This window comes from Triticum urartu, chromosome 2, assembly GCF_003073215.2.
Source record: "Triticum urartu cultivar G1812 chromosome 2, Tu2.1, whole genome shotgun sequence".
Taxonomy (NCBI): Eukaryota; Viridiplantae; Streptophyta; class Magnoliopsida; order Poales; family Poaceae; genus Triticum; species Triticum urartu.
The window spans coordinates 689,511,199-689,533,444 of NC_053023.1; the positions used below are offsets into that span (position 1 = coordinate 689,511,199).

The following is a 22,246-nucleotide window of genomic DNA, read 5'->3' on the forward strand; positions in this document are numbered from 1 at the left end:
TTTACTTGTTCTTTGTTCTACTGTGTTATCTTGCCAGCATATTCTATGTGCTGACCCGTTTTAGGCTGCAACATATTATGTTGCAGACTTTTCAGACGAAGAGTAAGGTGCGCTAGGTCGTTGTCGTGCACTCAGCTATGCCGTTGAAGTTGATGGATTCACTTTATCTTCCAAGCCTTCCGTTGTTATCTTATTTAGATGGCCTTAAGCCATGCTTATTGTAATAAGTTCTTTCTTGAGACTATCGATGCAATAAGTGTGTGATTGCTACCCTGTTATAAATCCTTCGAAGTACTGTGTGTGTCAGCATTACCGATCCAGAGATGACACTTATGCACAGAGATACGACCGTTCGAGGTTGGATCGCTACACCACGACTTCCATAATATGATGTCATGATGAAATTTTGCAAGCTCTTAGAACATTTGTCAAAGTTTGCATAAAAAGAAATCAGATTTTTTTGAACTTAGTTTCAATATTTTCGATTTATTGCTCAGCCCGAGCTCATTTGAGCTCGAGTGTAGAAGAGGACTTTTGAGACAAGGAGTTGTTTACACGTGGCTAGAGTGGATGTAAATATTCCTGTAAATACAGCACAGTGGGTTCCTTTGGAAAAAAAAATCCTATATGATTCAATCATATGAAACAAACAACCAACATAGTTTTTTTTCCAAGGATTATAATTCTCCACTATCCATACGAAGATCCTTTTTTTTGCGGTTATCCATATGAAGATCCTTTGAATCAAAGAGGCCCTTACATATTTAGGGCCTTTTTGATTCATAGGATTGTAAAAATGTGGGAATAGAAAAAAAAACATAGAATTTAAATGTCATGCTCATCTTCATCCTATAGGATTTTGGTTTGTTGGACTGCGTCGTACGAAAAACAAAGGATTCTTTTAGAAAGGTTTGAGTAGATACCAGAAATCCTATGAAAAGCAGTACAAGGAAATCCTTAGGAAAATATTATATATGATTCGATCTATGAATCAACAACCAACGCAGGAAAAAAAATTCTAAGAATTATAATCCTCCAACATTTCTATGAAAATCCTTTGAATCAAATAAGCCCTTAGTAGGATTCGAACAATTATAAAAGTTTACTTCACCAAAATATACCTATTTTAATGTTGGAACCCAAACCACAAATATCATCAATCATTCAGACTTCATTAAGACATAAAAGTCTACAACAAAACACAAGGCTCAACACCACAGGCCCCACCGTCCAGCGAGACATCAAGGGAAAGAACGGACGAGAGAGCTCCACACGCCGGAGAACATTCGTGGCCACTTTATTCTGGTTCTAGCTGCACCCCAGCACACAAGTCAAGCGGTGCGATGTGATGGACCGAGAGTTGCAATTTGCACAAGCAAGGGATGGGATAACAGCATAACAGCATACTTTGAGATTTGAGATCTCGCCAAAGCGAATTATATTCCCCTTAACAGAAAAAGAAAAAGAGAAAGCGGGGGTCAAAAAAGAACGAGCCGCCTGTCACGACCTTAGCCGCGTCCGTCCCCTCTCGAGTCCTCGCCCCCCTGCCTCGCCGCTTCCACCGTGCTCCTCCCACCGCCGCTCCCCAACCCCCGCTCCTCCCGCCGCGCCGCCCCCCCTGCCGCTCCTCCCGCCGCGCCGTCTCCCTGCCGCTCCTCCCCACCCCGCCGTCCACCGTACCGCCCCAGCCGCGCGGCCCTTCCCCACCGACGGCATCGATTGTGCTACGACGGTGCTCCAGCGGCGGCGGCGACGACGCGGTCGGGCGCTGCTGGTGACCACGACGCCTTCGAGGCCCCGCGGTACGTTGCCCCTGCCCCGTGTTCGTAGCGAATCGAACAGTTAATTAGGAGCGAGCCCCGATCTGGATCGATCGAGACGAGACGAGGGTTACACGTTGGTGTGAACGAATTACGTAGGTAGCTATGGCCAGCAACGTCAACACGTAGCGGTACCGTTTTGTTGCCTGGAGATGACTTATTGCATTGCACGTGAGAGGGTATTGTTGGACAATTCTGTGAAATGATGCAATGATTTTGCAGGAATCTCGACAAGGATTCCCGTTTCAAGTAAGAAACTGCCAGTCTTCTAGCAGTCGGTACATCTGACCTTCAATGGCGCAGCCTCCAGCTAAAAAGACACTGTCGGTGTACCTGTACATCCCTAACATCATTGGTAAACCTCTGGATGATCGGCTGTTTACATATCAGTATATCATGGACTCATGGTGCTGTTGACCATATCCAGTGTGCAAATGCTATGTTAGAAGAATTATCATCACTATGCCGATTATATAACCCCACCAGTCCACATTTAACTTGCTGGATGATTCTATTATGGTCATTTGCAACTCGAGATACTGTCACCTTGCCACCACTGGATTGTTTGCCTCTCTAATCTAAGTTATTATATCTACAATAGATGTATCATCTTTTCCTGCACCAGCTTCACCATTTTGCACTAAGTAGCATCACACAGAAAAAATAGCAACCAAAAGGAAGCATGGAACAGATAATAGCAAAAAGTCGATAACATAAAAAAGCATGCCATGGAATATTCGGAAGAGTGCAATGTTTTCCCACATACAAATTGTTGCTGGCGTGTGGATTGGATGTGTATGTTTTAACATATGATTACTGTTATTCTGCAGGATATTTCAGGATCATCATAAACTTCATTGCATTTGCTGTGTGCTATACCAACAGAACACTCTTTGCTATCCTGTACTTCTTCAGGCAAGCGTCATAAATTTATCTAAAATCAGTTGTGTTAATGATCTTATCCAATTACTTTGTCTCTATGATTCTAACACTTTTGGAATATACCAGCTTCTTCTGTGATGGCTTGGATGGTTGGTTTGCGAGGAGGTTCAATCAAGGTAACAAGTCACATCCCTTTTATGTTCAAGCGTCGTAATGTAGTCTGTTCTTCTACAGCGAAGAGGGATTTGTGGCCTTTTCTGTATGTTGAAACTTTGCATTTATTCAGTGAACTTTGCAAAAGTAGATGGTAATTAATGATCACAAAAATATCTGCTTATGTCCTGTTTGAAAGAGATTTTTGTTCTTATTTAATTTCCCTGTATATATAACACAATAGGCAACTTTTTGAAACTATCTGACAACTTTATCCTTTTGCATGTATCAGCATCAACATTTGGAGCTGTGTTGGACATGGTAACAGATAGGTACTCTTTGAATAAATCATTTAATGATGTATACGCCAGGTGTAAATATTCTGCAGCACGAACTAGTTTCATTTCTCATATTGATCTACTTCAGGGTTAGCACTGCTTGTTTGTTGGCGCTTCTCTCACAGTTTTACAGGTATACAAAATTAGAGCTCAAACCACTTCGATCTTAATTTACTTACATGCCACATTGTTCCTTGAAAGTGCTCTGTATACAATTTCTTTTCAGACCTGGCTTGGTTTTCATACTGTTACTTGGGTTGGACATCACAAGCCACTGGTTTCAAATGTACAGGTTAGTTTCTCTATCAATTTGTACAGCTCATGCCGGATTTCTCTTTTGTTCTCCTAGTAGGTACCTAATCCTGTATCTAAAGACACCAAAAGGAAGATAATGAATATAAACACCAACTATGCTAACTGTGCAAGTATTATGTGATGGTTTTATGGTGCATAGAATTTTTGCTCATTGTTCAAGAGCTTCATTTGCTATATTTCGTTTTCTGTCTCTAGTTCAATTATGCATCAATTGCTAACCATCTTATGATATAAATTTCTCTACTAGTTCTTTCCTATCAGGTAAGACTAGCCACAAGGATGTGAAGCACACAGGCAATGGGCTTTTGAAGTTATATTATGGATATCGGCCGTTCATGGCGTTCTGTTGTGTTGCTTCTGAGGTAAATGGTTGTTCACACTTGAAACAGCTTGAATGATGAACACAAATCAAGGAATACAACATGAGCGCATTTTGGGATGTTATTTGGTTGAGTGAGCTGAGTAACACATGGGGCGTAGCATGGATAGGTGTGGGTTTTAACAGCTTGATACATGACATATTTGTGTAACGCCACCCCAATGAACAAGCCCATCATGCATCTGCAGTTATGCCCATGGAACTGATTTAACAAACATTATATATCCATCGGAACGCCATATCTGCACATCGAGCACCAATTATTCCATCTTCTCACATGCAAAATTTTCAACTTACAGGTTCTGTACATTATCCTGTTTCTCTATGCTGACGCGAAGTCCACAAGCTTGCTTAATGTAAGATAACATAATGTCTATAGCTTTCTTCTCTAATCAAGCAATTAGCATGCATGTTGCTTAGCATCTGGCATTCCTGTATGCTACAGACGTGCAGAGGTATTCTGAAGGAAAGTCCCCTCGTTGTCTTCATGTTCATTTCAACTCTAATTGGGTGGGCACTCAAACAAGTGATCAATGTCATCCAGGTATTGAACAACAACTTTAGTGGAACTAACTATTATTTGCACATGATCATATATGCAGAGCTGTTTTTTTTTTGCAATTAGGCTAACACTCATGTGCTTGTGTTCTGCAATGGTCAAGTTTTAGGCATATGTATATCACTAGAACAATGTGTTACTCCACATAATTCTGACAGTAACAATGATATCCTTTGATGCGACATTCATGTACATTTCCTGTTTGCAGATGAAAACAGCTGCAGATGCTTGTGTGGCGTACGATTCGAAAAGAGGCAAGTGAGCAAAAAGGACCATGTTTTAGTTTTCATTTGCGCGGGCATATTCAAGAAAAACATATCGTCAGGCGGGCTTGGTTGTAAGGCACATATGGCACATATGGTAGCTCCTTGATGTATCTTTTAACATGTCTCCGGTCCGAGGGTCGACATTCTTGGGGGAAAGCAGCATGTGGAAAGAAAAGGGAGAACTGCTTTTTTAACAAAAACACAGGGATCGACAAGCTCTGTATTGTGTATGTCTTTTCTACATGATGATTCGATCTTTCTTTGCGTAGCAGCCTCGTGCTTTGGTTACTAGTACTAGGCCAGAAATGATGATGGTGCCTCCCCTCCCGTTGTACCAGTGTACATGCCAACATTTACTTGGTTGTTTTCTTTGTGGTTTCAAATTTGCTTCATTCGCATAAGCTGCCCGGGAATTATTTTTCTTCATTCTGCATGTAAGTTTGGTTTGGAATTTTCTTTAGAAATCGTGTGTTTCAGACATGCCACAGTCCACTCAATGCATGCCTAGTTTCCATTTATTCACAGAAAGTATCATTTGCACCAGAAGGGAAACAAAGCCCTGCCCGTTCAACAGCTCACTGGCAATGGCCCAATGGTACTGTACACCTTCTGTGTGATGTTGTTCCGTTCAGGGGGCGGTCCGGAACAACACAACAAATTTCACATGAATTTAGTCGATTGCACTCGGCGTCGAAGACATCAAACGGATCGCCGTCACATGAAAGGCGCATAGAGAAAATTAACGTCACATCAAAAGTGCAGCACCATATGGAAATAGACATCACAAGTCCACGTAGGTAGAAACGCACGGCGCACAACAAATTTCACACGAATTTTGGCCGATTTCCGCCAAACAGGTCGAGAGCAGCACGGAGATCCGTTCGAATTTCCACGGTTCCCTCCACTGAAATTTACGAAACAAAGCTCTCCCGCCACCGAGTGGCCCTCTTAATCGACCTCCCCGCCGCCAGATCTCCATCCTGCGGTCTCTCGCAGTCGCCCCCATCCTCCCCTGCTCTGAAACGCCAAATCCCAACTGGCCACCTCCCCTGCGTTCCCTCCATTCCCCCAAATCCCGATCCCCTAACCCTAGCCAGCTTCTCCCGCCGCGCCGTCGCCATGGATTTCACGGCCCCCTCCTTCTCCCTCGGCCTCGACCTCGACGACCCGACCCCCGCCGACGCCGACGACGGAGGCGACCCGCGCGAGGAGGCGCGAGGGTACGAGGCGCCCGACGCGCCGTCCTTCTCTCTGGGTCTCGATTTCGAGTGCTACGACGACGACGACGGCGACGAGCCCCGGGTCCCTGCCGGGGGCCGCTCTGAGGAGGTCGCGCAACGGTACGAGGCGCCTGACGCCCCCTCGTTCTCGCTCGGCCTCGGCTTCGACGACGACGACGGGGGCGCCGGCGAGCCCCAGATCCCCGCTGGAGCCCGCCGGGAGGAGCGGCCGCGGCGTTACGAGGCGCCCGACGCGCCCTCGTTCTCCCTCGGATTGGACGACGACGACGACGACGGGGGAGCCAGCGAACCCCACCACCTCCCCGCTGGAGGCCGCCGGAAGGAGCAGGCGCCGCGCTACGAGGCGCCCGACGCGCCCTCGTTCTCCCTCGGACTCGACGACGACGACGACTTTGCCGGCGGAACCCTTGACCCGGACCCCCTGCCTCCGCAACCGGAGACGAATCGACTGAAGAGGTTGCGGAGGGGTCCTGCGCCGGGTTACGAGGCGCCCGACGCGCCCTCGTTCTCACTCGGAATCGACGACGACGACAACTTCGTTGCCGGCGGAGCCCTTGACCCGGACCCCCTGCCTCCGCAGCCGGAGACGAATCGACTGAAGAGGTTGCGGAGAGGCCCTGCACCGCGTTCTATGGCGCCTCCTCCTCCTCCTAGGGCAGCACCGCCCCTGGCTACGGAAGCATCTCCGGATTTCAGCCGGAAGGCGGCACCACTTGGGGATATTGGGAGCTACGAGGACGAAATTGAAGATTTCAGTGACGAGGAGCCACCACGAGGTGAGGGAAACGCTGGTCTCTATTTGTGGAATTTCTGTTCAATTCTCTTACTTAAGAGGTGTTTGTTACTAATCATGCAATTGTGATTAATTATCTCCACATGCCTGTGTAAATCAGTGAATCTATTGCTGGATATCTTCCATAGAAATATGCATAGTTGATTCCTTGTGTAGTCTACTAGTATGTGAAAAAATTGAATGAACAATGGAAATGCTGACTCTATTTGTTCAATTTTGTGGCAACGTAGTTCGTTTTTGTACACATAACCAGGTAGTGTAGCATCTAGATATTTAAACATACCTTCAGAAATCATGGGATCATTTTTGGTTATTTTTAGTATTAGTATTGAAAATTGATTCATTCTGGATCTGTATGGTGACAAAAACAGCTGAAATTTACCTAATCTGCCTTGCACACAGATTGATTTCACAATATCATCTGCTGTTTCCCTCCTAGACCAGACATTTTCAGCATAAGAAGAAAGAAACAGTTTCATATATTATGTCTGCTTGATGAACAATGATTAAAATCCATTCAATTGCAATTTTGATCCATGACAGCAAAGTGCCCCAACAAGCAACTGCTAGCCCAATATACATGCAAAGTTTGCTCCGGTACATAGTTATTTTCCACCATTTTTTTGCGCACGTCGGTAAACACAGTTTTGCTCAGTGCTGTTATTTAACACACTTCATTTGCTAGAGCAAACTGCCTCTACTAAAAAAATCTTTTCTAGCCTAAGCATTTCAGACAAATTATGTAAACAGCACAGTTTCTTGCCTATTGTGGCTTAGACCACACTTGAACTGACTGAATCGACCTGCTTCATTTCTCTGGTGATATTATCAGCATTCTGTTATTATGTGGATGAACCTTTAACTACTTTCTATGCGATGTAGCTGAAACTGAATCATCTGAGTATGTTGAACCTTAATAATATGCAGTGTTTTCATTTGGTGCTCACATGCCCTGTGCCAACTTTTTTCCTGAAACGTGGCTGCAAAAAGTTGAATTATTCATGCTGAAATGTTCTCATTTTTTTGGTTAAAAATGTGTTTTGTTTAGCTTGTAGCATTCTGAAATGAAATTATCAACAGCCACTGTGAGCAAATCCTGATATGAACGAAAAAAATTAAGTGTTTTCTCTCAACTGTTAGGTTAGGAAGAGATTTTAAATTGAGGTGCTGTGTTCCAGAAAATGAATTTGTTTTGTAGTGTACTGAGCAGATATGTGTTTTTGTGTTGTCAGTAAAGGGAGTAAATAGCGGTGTGCTCAAACAAATTTTATGTAGACATGATCCTTTTCCTTTAGCTCCCTGTTTTTAATCCATGCATTGACAACATCGGCAATAAAGTTGTTGTTATGTTTTTCCTTTGAGAACCTTTAGCACTTGTATTTAAGTCATCTTCTCTTATCTACTTGCAGGCATGACACCATCAGTTGGTAGTTGCAGGACTTCTAGCAATTCAAAATTCTCTCTTCTGAACCGCAGTGTACTGATGACTCAATCAACAAGCAAAGCCAAGACAACAAAATCTACACCAATGTCAAATTCTGTTGCTTCAAAACCCCTAGAAGAAAGCTGCACGAAGAAGCTACTTCCTAAGATAACAATAAGCCCACTGAGGAAAATTTATTTTGTTGATTCGGACACTGATTCAGATGATAACAGGAAACAAAGTAAACCAAAGAAGCCCATGAGTCCTATCAAGAAGAGACAGGAATCCGTGCACAAGTATATGCAGAAGAAGCCTGTATCGCAGCAAAACAGTAAATCTGAAGGGAGCACTGTTGTCCAGAAGAGTGAAGATATACTGAAGGACAGTTGGGCGACACCTGCTCTTGATCACTTCTGCAGCGAGTATTTCAAATCTGTCCAACACTCAACACCATCCCAGCAGACAAAAACCAACAGTTTTTCTGGCTCCAAGGTTTCACGACCATACAGCTCTGTTAGTGAAATTGGGGAACATTTCCAGCATGAAAGCACTTCAACCGGAGTTGTACTCGAAGAGAATCTGACGGACAACCATCCACCTGCCATGCATTATTTCTGTCACCGTGATCAGATGGTGCAGAACCTGGTCCGTGAAAGATTAAAGCACTTTGTTCCCATTGGGGCTGGCACTTCCGAGGGAAATGAGTACATTGTAGAAGAAAATCTGAACTACAGGTAAGACACATCATAATCCATGCTTTAATTTCTTGGTAGTGTCATTTGCTAATTGCTGTTCTTTTGCTTCTTTTTAGTAGGAGCCAGTTTGGCCAGAGTAGTGGTGCTAATGATCGGTGGGTGACTCCCAACAGTAGGACTTCTGTCCCAACAGATTTTGGCAAAAGAAGGGTACATGCTGGGGGAAGTCAGTCTGGCTCTGGCCATTGGTTCACTGGAGAGGATGGCAGGAAGGTAAGAATGTTTAATTTTCAGAGTTCCAGTTAATTTTCTGTAAGAGCTTGTTTGATTGCTACCCTGCGTGCTTCATGCTGGGCCTGGAGGCCCCCTGGAACCTGCCTGAGAGCTGTTAATGTCCTGAACAAGTTTTTGATAAAATGAAGGCCTTCTAGCCACTTCTGTTTTAGTGCTATGCATTCATCACTTGCTTCATTAATCTTATTATTGCTGCAGGTTTATGTCTCTAAAAATGGACAGGAGTTAACTGGCCGTGATGCCTATAAACAATACAGAAAGGTAAAATGCTTCTCTATTCTGAAAATTAACAAAGATACATCTACTTTCTCCTGGTTTATTCTGTGCTCATATATCCGTTTTGGGAAAAAAATCTGTGCTCATATATGAAAACCATTTATCCGCCATTCTGCCTTATTATAGCCCTAGGAAATGAACTTCTTTGCAATCTTAATAAGGTTACTGTAGGGATTGTTTATTCTATAGCTTCAGCATGGTAAGCTAGGAGAAGATAAATCAGTTGAGCTGCACCCCAGTGTGGCTGGGATGATTGTTTGGCTCCTGCGCTCTAAAACCTAGGCTGAAAATACTTATAATATTGAGGTTAATTTCTTCGCTAAATATTTTAGTACTTTCAGTTGAAGCTATCCAGATTCACTACATGTAATCTTGTCGGAGTAAGAAAAGTAGGGAGGATATTACCAGTTGGATGCTTACCGTAGATATGATCTCTACATGAGATTATTTAACACCTAAACATGTTGTCTGCCAGACTAGGTGAGATTTTCTCTGCTCCCTTGCTGAATGGGGAGAATTGATCTGGTTCTCCTTTCCAGGCAAGGATATGTGGGCGGTTATGAGCATTGAACAAACTTGCTTAGCAAAGCTTGTTTTCTTTGAAAAAGTATTGTTCTCTTTGCTAAGCAAGGCTAGAATTTAGCCTGTTTGAGATTCAAACAAACCACACATGTGTATATGTGACGGTGTGTGTTATTTGGGTTCCATGGAAATGTTTAAGAAAAACATTGGTCAATCAATCCTAGAATCTTTCCTGGAAGTGATAAAACCAGTGTTTTTTAGAGTAGCGTGATGCCAACGGGTCAATGGAAATAACCTTATTCCCTTCACTGCATTATTGGTACTGCTATCTGACTAAATGTTCCCTGCAGGAAAGCGGCAAGGGATTTCGCAACTTCAAGAAGAAGAAAAGTACAGTCAAGAAGGAAGGTTCTGCTAGAGCCAAACGGGGTTCTTCTACGGCAAACAAGGCCAGTTCCAGTTCCACAGCAAAGCGAAGCTCAGGAGCCAAAAGGAAGCGATGAGGTAAGAGGTCGGTTGGTGGCCCAGTTTTTTTTCCCCCACAATAGAGAAGAGGTCACTGTAATTAGTTGCTTTGCCCTGTGCATTTCATCTCTCAGAGATACAAAAGATTATGCTACGGTCGCCTGTTCTCCTCTGTCAATATGAACACACTACAACCTTTGGTCGAAACCCTTCTTTGTTATTAAGGTGATCCGAACCACTCAACTGTGTAAACTGCTGTTGTTAAGGGACGAAAGGACGGGCGTGTTTGCTCTTTATGGAGGTGATGGATAGGACATTATGGGTCTTAATGCATGTTTTGTGGTAATTTGTATTCCTTTATACTCTGCAGTATGTAAGTTTGAGTTAATATGAGTAGTTCAACGCAGCTGAACTCAGCATGGAAAATGATGGAAGTATGATAGACTCGAGGAACCGTTTTCGTTTGACATTGGAATATTTTATTGCAACTTTGAAAACGTTTGACTGATCTGCCATTGACCACACAAATAATTGTAAATCTAACAAACATCAACCACCACTAAAATTTTAAAATATTACTCCCTCTGTAAACAAATATAATAAGATCAATAAAGTACCTTCACATGGAGAAACACTGAAGCCGTCATCGGCCTTGACAAAAGTACCTCCACCATTTCTCCAGCATTCTTCACCAATATTTTGAACAGCTGTAAACTGTTGCAACATATTTCCCATTGCATTGAATAATAAAATCCTTTTGTTTTTAATCCCGCTGTTTTGATAGCCTGAGATGCCTGCTCAATGAAAAACCATCCATGCCTTCATACAACGACCTGGGAACTTTCCCCCAAGCTGATACCGTGGAAGCTAATAATTAATGCTAAAAACCGTGATGATCGGCCGATTGCCGGTTCTTTTGAAGTCATCACCACTTTAGCATACGTTAGACGGTAAGAAAGGAGTATAATCCAAACCGTGCAAAAGCATCCCGATGACCGGAGTTCAGTGATTTCAGTTTTCAAAGGACCGGAATTTCCATTTGAATTTGATTGAGATCTAACTAATATTTTGCTTTATAAACTAATTTGATCATTTGCGTACTACTGCGATTGCTGAAACAACAAAGGTTGTAGAGGGCAATGCTTCTCAACACAGCAATCCCACAAACAAAACGGGATCATTTGCTTGGGGATCCTATAAAAAAGGTCATTAAGAGATAAATGGGCTCTAAAGGCCAGAACGAAAACCTTGTATTTATTTTAGAGTTCAATGGCTGCCCAGAGCTGGTGCAACTCGTCACTTACCCCTGTCTCCATGCCCTCGGCCACCATCTCACCAAGGTGAATGCTTTCGTAGCCATCATATCCATTGAAGTATTGTGCCGAGTCTTCCATTATGAGAAGACACCGAGAAATACTTTGCACACGCGTTGATGGAGAATGTGGATGAGGAAACAACGACAAAGGTAATGTGCGCTCCCGGTAGGCCAGGCAGTGTTGCTAAGGCCCTCAGGCACGTAGACTGGTCGAAGGCAGCATGGTATCTTCCCAAGCCTTTGCACCCCGAAGTCTCCTGTTTCCATTTCATATTGATTGTTCCTTTCCCGATGTCTCCTACTCTTAAGCTATAACCTGATCCCTTTTTTTGGTGTTGTTTTGCATTACTTTTGCTAACAATTGATGACGAGGGCGTCGAGCCTCAGTGACTGGAGAATGGAGGCAGCACACTTGATCGGTGGTCGTAATGAATTGTTTTCCCTTGCATTTTTCTATTGGTAGCTTGAAATAGAAAAAGGATGGTGAAATGACTCGTGATGCATATAGTGGATGCACCCGATCACTAGTGGTATATATAACTAGTTGGTTCTGCAAGGTGCGGTTGCTGAAACCATTTATCTTTTATCAATGTCACACTCACACACACACACAGAACTACCCCAAACACGAGTGCCATTACGTTGCGAGCCTGTGCCGATTCATTCCTCACATGTCATGTTCTTACAAACACAGGTTATGAAATGAAAGAGAAGACAACTACCAATATAACAAAGCTCACAGAAAAAAGAACACTCAACTAGAAATGCCCGGCCATTCGCTTCGCTGCAAAAACAGTGAAACGCTATGCATACTCCATCGGCTAGATTACGAGCCATCTAAGTCAAATGTCCATATTGTCCAACAACATAAAGGCCCCACACTGCCGCGCACACACACACACACCAACACCAACAGTCGCAGCACACTAGTTCTACTGAAAAAGAAGCCATGGTTGGCAAGAGGAAGGAGATCAATAGAGGCGAAAAAGTCGAGAGCGGCCACCATGCTATTTTATTACTTTCGAACTCAGGTCTCCAGAGTTTCAGAACACAGATCTGAAACAAAAAGCAAACAAAAAGATACAAATCACTATTCAGTATGACTGATGAAAACGCACACTTAAATTCAGAGAACGTTCCTGCATGTAAAAAAATAAAAAACAGAAACACAACTAATTTTGACCTCAGCGATCTGCATGGTAGAGACAGAAATTTTGGTGCCTATTCAGCAAAACACACACAAAATTCTACATCAACGAATTTCACAAGCAGCAAACAATGAGGCACGCAGGTTCATTCCTGTCTTCCTGAAGTAATGCAACAATGTCTGACAAAAACAGTGAAGATCTTTCTGTAAGCCCAAATATCATTCACACGACACACCCATAGCAGTCTACTGTAATGTTTGCTTAGAGATTGATTCATGAATTTCCGATATTTACCTCAACTAGTAGATTATCTCCTAATCTTTCTTGCTGGGAAGAATTTAACAAGCTTACAGAAACATATCGAGAGATGCATCCAAGATAACTACCACACAGACCGATGGAACAGCAGCTGGCAGAGACTGGACGGAGCAGCAGCACCAGATCAGCCGCCGAAGCCGTAGAGGGTGCGGCCCTGTCGCTTGAGCGCGTAGACGACGTCCATGGCGGTGACGGTCTTGCGGCGGGCGTGCTCGGTGTAGGTGACGGCGTCGCGGATGACGTTCTCGAGGAAGATCTTGAGCACGCCGCGGGTCTCCTCGTAGATGAGCCCCGAGATGCGCTTCACGCCGCCCCGCCGCGCCAGCCGCCGGATCGCCGGCTTCGTGATGCCCTGGATGTTGTCCCGCAGCACCTTCCGGTGGCGCTTGGCGCCGCCCTTGCCCAGACCCTTCCCGCCCTTGCCGCGGCCGGACATGATGGTGGCTTGGAGCGCCGAGCAGATGCAATTGGGTGGAGACGGCGGAGCGGCTGCTGCTCCGGAGTGAGAATCGAAGGGGAATTTAACAAGGGAGGAGGGTGCGGCCTGCCCTTGGATCCGGACGAAAATGGACGGCCAGGATCTCGATCCGAGGAGAGATGGCGCGGATCGCTGACGCGGTCTCAAATGTCATCGTCCAGCGAGGCGGGAGGGAGCTCAAAATATTGGATTTTGCCGGTTCCAAGCGCGCCATTTGCTTTCTTGCCACAAAATTCGTGTGTTCGTTCATCATCTGAGAACTGACAACCAAGGAAATTATAGATTTCATGGCATTTATAATTGCCGGCACTCTGAGGGTGCTGGTCTGCCTCATTCGTAGGGATATATTTCCTCTCCGCAAGGTGATTAGGGCAAAGCTTCCTTCTCTCGATCTCCGCTAGCAAACATGTAGATTTGCCCACCCAGATCTTCATTGGCAAACACGTGGATTCGCCCACCCTCTATCTGTCGTTTTAGCGGGTGGTGGCAGGGAGGGGAATCCTTGTGCCTCGGCTCCCATAAATACATACTTCATATGTTTTCATCTACTCCTTATATTAGCTTTGACCAAATTTATTGAAAACAATCTAAACTTTCACATTAACAAATATATATGTTATGAAATGATTCTAATAATATTGATTTGCTATTGTGGATGTTAACAACGTTTTGTATAAACTTAGTCAAAGTTTATAAGTTTGACTCGAGACAAAGCTAATATGTCAAGTAAATGGAAACAAAATGAGTAGGTTGGATTTTAGTCCTCTTAGAGCAACTCTAGCAGATTCCCGCAAAAATTGACCCGCAAAACGCGTTTGCAGTTTCACGAAGATCGCGTTTGCGGGTCGAAAACATGCGCAGCCGATCAGATACCGTATCTAAACTTGCATAATTTGAGAAGACACTTTCGCGGGAGAAATTGCACAAATATAGTTCATCACATCACATACTACAGAGTTCATACATACTACATGATCAACAAATTAAGCATACATCATCCTACATGCTACGTTAACTAGTAGTAGAGGGGGTCGGATCTGACGGCGGCGAGGTCGAGGCAAAATGGACGACGCTGTGGAGGCCGAGCGACGCTCAATCCTCCTCGCCGGAGCTGCACAGGTCGACGTACTTCGCCGCCTGCTCCGCGCGGATGCGGCGCCACTCCTCAGCCTTCTCGTTGGCGGCGAAGTTGTCGGCGACCGCCTGCCGCCACTCGAGGGCTTCGATCTCCTCGGTGTGGCGCCGGCGCTCCGCCTCCTCACGCACGCTCCGCTCGGCGATGGCGGCAGCAACGGCGTCGAAGTCCGCGACGTAGTCCTCAGGCCCGACGACTCCGCGACGGCCGAGCGGAGCGGGCTCCTCGGGCTCCTCCTTCACCGAGACGAAGGCGAACGACGTCGGCTCCTCCGGCTCCTCCTCGTCGTCCGACCACTCCCTCTTCATGGGGAGAAAGCCCGCGCCGGAGGACGATGAGGATCCGGTGTAGGAAGACCTCATGGAGGAGAAGGACGCGCGCCGGCGGTCGTACTCCTCCATCTCGCGGTGGTTGAAGCTCGCCGGCGGCGACATCCCATGGTTGGTCCACTTCCGGGCGCTGCGCTTCCTCACGCCGTCCGACCGGACGCGCCGCTCGCGCTCCGGGTCCCTCTCACGGCCGGATCTGCTGCCGGAGCCTCGTCCGGAGCTCCACATTCGGCCACACATGGCGGCTGGAGGCGGGGCGGGTGGTCGCCGGCGGCGAGAAATGTGGAGAGGGGAAAGGGGAATCGGGTGGCTCGCGGCGGCGGGGGATAGGGTTTGGACCCACAAAAGGGTCGCGGAACCGCAATTATAGTGCTCGGGGCGTGCGGTTTGCGGGCTGCGGCAAAAAAAATGGCGGGCCGGGCGAGTACGCGGGCTCTGTTCTGGCCGAAAAATTGGGCCGAGCCCGCATACTCGCCGAAATTTTTGCGGGCTGGGCGTTTTGCTGGGTCTGCTAGAGTTGCTCTTAGAGGCGACACTTTATCTTTGAGTCAATTTTTGAGCTCCGGTCCTCCTTAAGTTCGTCCTTTGGGGCAGATTAGACGGAGCTTCGACATAGATTCCCGTCGACTCGTCGAGGCGGCAAAGTTAGGATTCTGGTTGTGCGTACTCTATGACGAGATTTGGCGTCAGGTTCTTTGGGCCGATTCAAGGGTTCAACGGGGACGACTACACCTCCGGAGACTTCCTGGCTATTATTGGTAAGGCCAAGTAGGCTCTGGTATGGAAGCGTCAACAACAGCGCATCAGCAACGACAATAGTCGGTCAATAATCCAGAGCCTTCAATGTAATTTTTTATTATATTTTTATGATGATTTGTGCTTTGGTGAACATTTATGATAGATCTGAGTCACTTTTATAAAATAAAAATAAAAATCCACCCCACACCCCCATCCTTGCGGACGAAGAAATACTATTTGGCGCTATTGTAATTATCTTTAGACGAACGGACATAGACTATACACGGACTCTCTGCCGCGCAATGGCGAAGGTTACATTATGGCGACCCTGCGACATTTGCTAATTGTGGCCTATAGGTATGGGATAGAGACACTCAAGATGTGATATGCGAAGAAAAACCGTGCAAGAGCGTGGATATGATGACCGTCACCGCAACATTGGCATTGGCGTAACAACAACACTGAGGTCGGCTTAAGGATGTGTGTTTTAAATTTATTACATCGTCATAGGAAGTACTACTTAGCATACTAGCGGGTACAAGCACATCATGGCGAGTAGCCCCTTGGTTTTGGAGGAGGTTCTTGAGCGTAAAAAAATCGATAGAAACAAAACAAATGCACCTTGAAACTCAAATGATTTTCTGAGGTGTTTGATATTCTTAAAAAATTATGTTTCTTCTAAAGTAGAAGTCCAATCATTGTACTAGTAGTCATGTACATCTAAATGCACATTTTATACAATTCATTACATCATACAGATATGTAATGACATTTGCAAACAAGATGAGGGAGAAAGTCTTGCTTGCATTAATTGTTGACATTGGACAGAGGCTCGATGGCTTCAGGAGGCAACTATGTCGGCTTCCCTACCTCTGAGAAAATCTATCCACCGATTCCAGGGCGAGCAACCAGATTTCTTTCTTGTATGAGATCATGGTACAATGTTTTTTCTTTTTGCGGAAGAAGCCATCTAGCATAGTGTTGTTTGTGAGCAAGCACCGAAAGGTAGAGATGGTGGATGATGGCTTTGGCGAATTGAGAAATGAGTTTGTCCTTTTGCTGGTGAAAACTTGTGATCTAGCTATAACGTACATGTGACGACGATATTCTTCTTGAAGGTGTTAGCTTGAGGGTGATAAACCACAGACAAACTTTTTATTGGGTTAGACCAAATAGCATCCCTGAATGATCACCTATTTCTTAGTGAAGTTGTTGTCTTCAAGTACAATCCTCTCGGGTATTTTATGTATTACTGTGCTAGTGTGTTTTGGACCTTGGCGTTAAGATTGTGCGAAATGATGGAGAAAATGACTGCCATGAGGCCAATTATGAAGATGATAGACTGAAATTTGGTTTCATTTTTGTAAAAATATTTCTTCATCTTCATGCCTAACCATTTCCAAATTTCCTAGCTAAATAATTCTACTTCCAGGAATATAAACAACAATAACTTAGTTCCTTGTACATATGCAGACATTATAAAGAGTGGTCAGTTTTGTGTTGGATGCTTGAGTGTGATGAATAGTTCAATTGTATGGTTCTTAATTTTGTGTCAACCATGTTTGGGTGAATTGCGATTATATTTTTGTGAGCTGTCTACGACACTAGACATATCGTAGACGGTTTTGAGAGTTATGGTACGTGATATGAAGATATCCATATGGTTAAAAAGTCGCCTGTAATATTATGGAGATATCACATACTGTCAACCGTGGACGGCTCGAGGAACCTTTTTTTCCTTCAGGAAGAGTGTATTGTTCTTACAAAACTGTATGCGATGTCACACACATGATAGTGCACCATTGACCATATAAATAAACATAAGAAAAAAAACACCCACTATGTAATTTGCAAGACATCCTATATATGATCGGAGATTGCCTTCTAGTAGAGTTTCCTTCCACGATCTTCTCAAGAGGAAGAATGCCGACTATGCGTTCTATCCTCAGCCTTGAAAATAATGACCCCGCCATCTTGCCAACATTCTTTAGCAATATTTCAACAACCGTAACATTCTCTAGCACTACTTCTCATAGCATTGAATAATAAGATCGTTTTTCTGTAATCCCATTGTTCTCAAAGCTCGAAAAAAACCATTGATTCATACCTATATGTGAGACCAACAACCTTCACCAATAAACAAATACATCCCTACCTATATGTGGGACCAACAATCTTCGAAGAAAGATAAATAAGTAAATATACTTTTACTCACATGTGTGAACTAACACAAATAAACAACTACAATAATATTTTTAGTTTCTCTTCTCAACTGAGTTCTTCCAGTCCTATATGACACAACAAGAGAGTGAAAAAATTGTAATCGGTTAGAGCTTGTCCTCCTACCCGGTCCACGACCTTGTCCAATCAACTTACTAATGCATATTCTCATATGTTTCAACTTATGAAATGTTGTGTCTTGTAAAGAACCTACTATGGCATTGCATGTTTTGCTTTTTTTTAATCATGAACCACATGCAAAGGTTATAGGGTATGAACATATTTTAACGACTTCTTAAGGTAGTGACCTATCTCCTTGTATTTTATAGTTTCATAGCAATCCACAGACATCATGCTAGTAGAACATAATATGGTGTTTTTACTATGAGGCTATGCAACAAATGAGCCAAAATGATATGATGCATTTTGGACTCATTAGGGGTAGCAGGGGATTTTGTGAGGTGCACAAGCGAGATGTCGAGACAACGATGAGGATGTATGATGATTCTGGTTGTCTCAGTGCTCGATGCTCATGGTGTCAACACGCCCTTCACCACAACGGATCGTCCAATCACCTCAACGAGAACTAATGCTACTCATGAGGTCTATCAACATATATACTCATTTTTTTATAAATATGATTATACACATGAGACATCAAACCCACGGAAGGCATATCCATGTACAAGTCCTAAACAACTATGGAACCTCCCCTTCCGACATGTGTGGCTTATGGAAACTGGAGCAGATAAGAAAGATTGCGTGGTTGAGTGCACATTCATCAAGATTAAGGAAGTTATGCCTTAATCCTTTGTCGGTAGGAGTTAGGTCTAGGTTCCTCATCTTGGATACCACAGTAGAACACCTACATATAAGGACCCATAGGTAGAAGCAGGAGAACAAGCTATTTTAACACCAGTATAACACCATGATGTAGATGGATGCAGAGAAGCGCTTTGCATCGGCATTGTGGCAAGATATGTAGATCTATTGCAGGAATCTAGATTGTTATAGTTTCACTCATGTTAGCCACCATCATACTTTTGCATTAAGATCATAATGGAAGACAAAGAAAATAAGTAGGATTCTTACCCAACCCAGGTAAAATCGTGCATCCCTGACTTCATCCTCATCCGCATACGCACGCGAGTTTGTTTCCGAGATCCTTGCAGCCTTAGCATTGTTCATTTGAGCATTCTAAGATTTTAACAGCTCTAGATTTGGAGTGTGTTTTGACTTTGGTCGATCCCACCATAGGATGGGGTGAGTAATTTTCTATTATTTATGGGCGTGGGTGGGGATTGGGTTTGTTGTGTTGCCTCTTCAATATTTCTTTGCTTTTTGCAGCTTTGCTCAAAAGAGGCTTTGCATTTGTTCTCTGTGCACCCAACGCCATTTAATATAAATGAAAACCAGCCATGACATGCAAAGCTTTTCCTGTTGAACTAATTATCATTAGTCCACATTTCCTCATTTGAAAATGTAGATCATTTGAATATGCCTTGAAGTATACACCAAGTCTTCGGAGGATCCCATCTTGAGCACGCCGAGGGCCAGAGCATGTGTGGCCCATTCTTCAGTTGTTGTTGGGTCCTCGGCCGACCCATGAATGACATGCCGACGTGGTGTGCACCCCTAATCCAGGACACCATCACATGGGAATTTGAAAACACACAGAAAAGATAAAACAAAACTAACAAAACCTATAAAAACTAAGGATTATGCAGTGCTCTGGTTAAAATGCCTGAAAACTAGTATTTATGCAAAACAGACATAAACAAGCGTTCGGTCTTTTCCAACTATAAAGGTTGGCGTTGGCGGTCGGTCCACATGTGAGACCAACAATCTTCACCAATAAACAGATGCATCCCTACCTATATGTGGGACTAACAATCTTCGAAGAGATATGAATAAATAAATATACTTTTACTCACATGTGGTTCCTAACACAAATAAATAACTACACTAATATTTTTAGTTTCTCTTCTCAACTGAGTTCTTCCAGTTCTTTTTTTTGCGGTTTAAACTTTGTATTACTCAAGTGGTAAGTCCACAGTCTGCATTACAAAGTTCAATGACCTCTGATAAACCAGAGTTAAGCCACACTACTGTTCTACTCTTGGTTCTAGCAAAATTTGCCAAAAAATCACTAACATTATTTTGACTACGATGAACATACTTGAAAATAGTATTACGAAGACTCCTCAGGTGCTTGATTTCCTTTACCAATGATGAGAACAGTGACCTATCAGGCGAATCATTTGTGATCATGTTCAAGGCCTCCCGTGAGTCCATTTCGACCTGAATAGGTAGCTCCGTTCTCTGAATTGCTAGTGAGAGACCCTCCATACATGCACTTAGTTCAGACTCCAATGCATTCCTGCATGAAAAGAGCTCCCTGCATGATGTATATATGATCTGGCCCTTGTTGTCTCGGAGGACCATGCCAGCTCCTGCCTTCCCATCTAAAGACCAAGAACCATCAACGTTGAGCTTTGACCAACCCTCCATAGGCAAAACCCATGCGATGTTGTGAGCAACAGATGGTATCACTTGCGGTTCGGGCAAACAATATGCAACAACCTATTTACCTTTCAGAAGCTCCTCATCTGAATATTTGAGCGATATCAAGGAGTCCAAATATCCCATCAAAAACCGTTTCGATGCCTCCATCGGAGGTGGTTCTTTGTAATCGAATAGTAATCGAATATCCCATCAAAAACTGTTTCCAGTTCTATATGACATAACAAGAGATGAAAAAATAGTAATCGAATTGAGCTTGTCCTCCTACCCGATCCACGACCTTGTGCAATCAACTTACTAATGCATATTCTCATATGTTTAAACATTTGAAATATTGTGTCTTGTAAAGAACCTACTATGACCGTTTAAGATTCTCAAATACCTGCAGCAAGATCTGGCATTGCATGTTGAGGACTTAGACTAGCGCACCCGCCGTTGGTTGGGACGCAGTGGCCTGCCAGGTTGAGGACTGGCGGCTGGCCATTGCCGAAGGAGGAAAGGAAGGCGATGTTGATAAATTTGTAGTTGCCAGTGGCGCAGGTTGCAGCCAGCGTGCCCTCTTCACCATTCTGACCCCAGTAGATGGAAATGCCGCCGGCTTCCGACCCGAGAAACTGCGCCACGACTATTGCCACGACCAACAGTTGCAGCATAGATGATCTACTAGCCATCTCTGGGGCAATATTGTCCCTATTGAACTCTTATCTCCACTGTTGGTGTCTTCAGGTGTAGGAGTATGCCTTTTTGTTTGGTGCTGAGTTTGTGCTTGGACGGTTGGCTTATATACGAGGGGAATCGTCGTGTGAAATCTGCCACCCCATATTGTTTATCCTCATGCGTGGCTTGGTGGGAACATGGATGAACACTTTACACTTGCGAACGCGCTCTGCTGCCAGCTTCGAATTAACGGCGACGGTGTTCGTGATTTTGTACTATTGGACATAATAACGTGCATATAGAATAAGAAAAGGTTTACTCCAGTTGTGTGTTGGCGACGGCACATTAAGAATACTAGAGAATACCCTGCGCGTTGCCGCGGGAACCGATTACACTATATTTTAGTGATTTAATTGTATGAAACTTTCATAGTTAAATTAAAGCTAAAAATAAATATTATATATTGTATTTGATTATTGTGTAGTTAGATTTTTTTAATATAAGTGGCATAACGTAATGAAAAAAAAATCATGCATTTTGAGTGGACCTTTGATAAGGTGGCATGTGTGATGTGGTGAAAGGTATGCATGAGATCAATTAATAATGAAAAACTTTTCCTCATGTATGTAGTGGTGGACCTTTGATGAGGTGGCATGCGTGCATGTTAAGATAAATAGAATAATGAGGATCAACTTCTTATGTATATATGATAATAATACTCCTTCCGTGCCTAATTAGTTGACTCAATATTTGTTTGAATATAGATGTATGATACATCCGTATCTAACAAATTTAAAACAACTAAGTTGGGCGGAGATAATGAAATAATACTAAAAAGGAGAATAAGAGATAATCTTGTACTGTTCGTCCTGTCGTGTTATTTTGGGTACTTTCGTGTCGTCCATCGTGTGCTCGAAGTCACACATAAAGAAAACAGCCGCGTATATCTCGCTTCTAGCGACAC

At 43.8% G+C, this 22,246-nt stretch overlaps 3 protein-coding genes across 4 annotated transcripts; 2 read left to right on the forward strand and 1 right to left on the reverse strand.

The window, feature by feature from the left end:
• Positions 1–1,469: 1,469 nt before the first annotated feature.
• On the forward strand, positions 1,470–5,138 carry LOC125539772 (probable CDP-diacylglycerol--inositol 3-phosphatidyltransferase 2). The gene is made up of 11 exons (XM_048703287.1): positions 1,470–1,802; positions 2,043–2,175; positions 2,651–2,735; positions 2,829–2,878; positions 3,148–3,187; positions 3,282–3,326; positions 3,420–3,485; positions 3,756–3,870; positions 4,187–4,243; positions 4,333–4,431; positions 4,655–5,138. Exons 2-11 carry the CDS (start codon positions 2,115–2,117, stop codon positions 4,706–4,708), a joined length of 672 nt encoding a protein of 223 aa, XP_048559244.1. The 5' UTR covers positions 1,470–1,802; positions 2,043–2,114; the 3' UTR covers positions 4,709–5,138.
• A 535-nt stretch (positions 5,139–5,673) lies between these two features.
• LOC125539771 (pollen-specific leucine-rich repeat extensin-like protein 2) lies at positions 5,674–10,750 on the forward strand. 2 transcript variants are annotated; one of them, XM_048703285.1, is made up of 5 exons: positions 5,674–6,729; positions 8,156–8,903; positions 8,984–9,137; positions 9,357–9,419; positions 10,307–10,750. In XM_048703285.1, the coding sequence occupies exons 1-5, from the start codon at positions 5,832–5,834 to the stop codon at positions 10,457–10,459; spliced, it is 2,016 nt and encodes a 671-aa protein (XP_048559242.1). In that variant the 5' UTR covers positions 5,674–5,831; the 3' UTR covers positions 10,460–10,750. The 2 variants fall into 2 exon arrangements, with proteins under 2 accessions (XP_048559242.1, XP_048559241.1); XM_048703284.1 differs by having other exon boundaries at positions 5,675–6,729; positions 8,981–9,137.
• Positions 10,751–12,652: 1,902 nt separating this feature from the next.
• Positions 12,653–13,673, reverse strand: LOC125534123 (histone H4). The gene is made up of 2 exons (XM_048697420.1): positions 13,280–13,673; positions 12,653–12,792 (listed from the first exon to the last, which is right to left on the reverse strand). Exon 1 carries the CDS (start codon positions 13,636–13,638, stop codon positions 13,327–13,329), a length of 312 nt encoding a protein of 103 aa, XP_048553377.1. The 5' UTR covers positions 13,639–13,673; the 3' UTR covers positions 12,653–12,792; positions 13,280–13,326.
• Between the last annotated feature and the right edge of the window lie 8,573 nt (positions 13,674–22,246).

Excerpts from the sequence above, each read along its gene's own strand:
- LOC125539772 (XM_048703287.1), top strand. The coding sequence starts at position 2,115 with ATGGCGCAGCCTCCAGCTAAAAAGACACTGTCGGTGTACCTGTACATC. Across the intron at positions 3,188-3,281 it reads TTGGACATGGTAACAGATAG|GGTTAGCACTGCTTGTTTGT; the intron begins GTACTCTTTGAA and ends GATCTACTTCAG. Across the intron at positions 3,871-4,186 it reads TCTGTTGTGTTGCTTCTGAG|GTTCTGTACATTATCCTGTT; the intron begins GTAAATGGTTGT and ends TTCAACTTACAG.
- LOC125539771 (XM_048703284.1), top strand. The coding sequence starts at position 5,832 with ATGGATTTCACGGCCCCCTCCTTCTCCCTCGGCCTCGACCTCGACGAC. Across the intron at positions 9,138-9,356 it reads CTGGAGAGGATGGCAGGAAG|GTTTATGTCTCTAAAAATGG; the intron begins GTAAGAATGTTT and ends TTATTGCTGCAG. Across the intron at positions 9,420-10,306 it reads CCTATAAACAATACAGAAAG|GAAAGCGGCAAGGGATTTCG; the intron begins GTAAAATGCTTC and ends TGTTCCCTGCAG.
- LOC125534123 (XM_048697420.1), bottom strand. The coding sequence starts at position 13,638 with ATGTCCGGCCGCGGCAAGGGCGGGAAGGGTCTGGGCAAGGGCGGCGCC.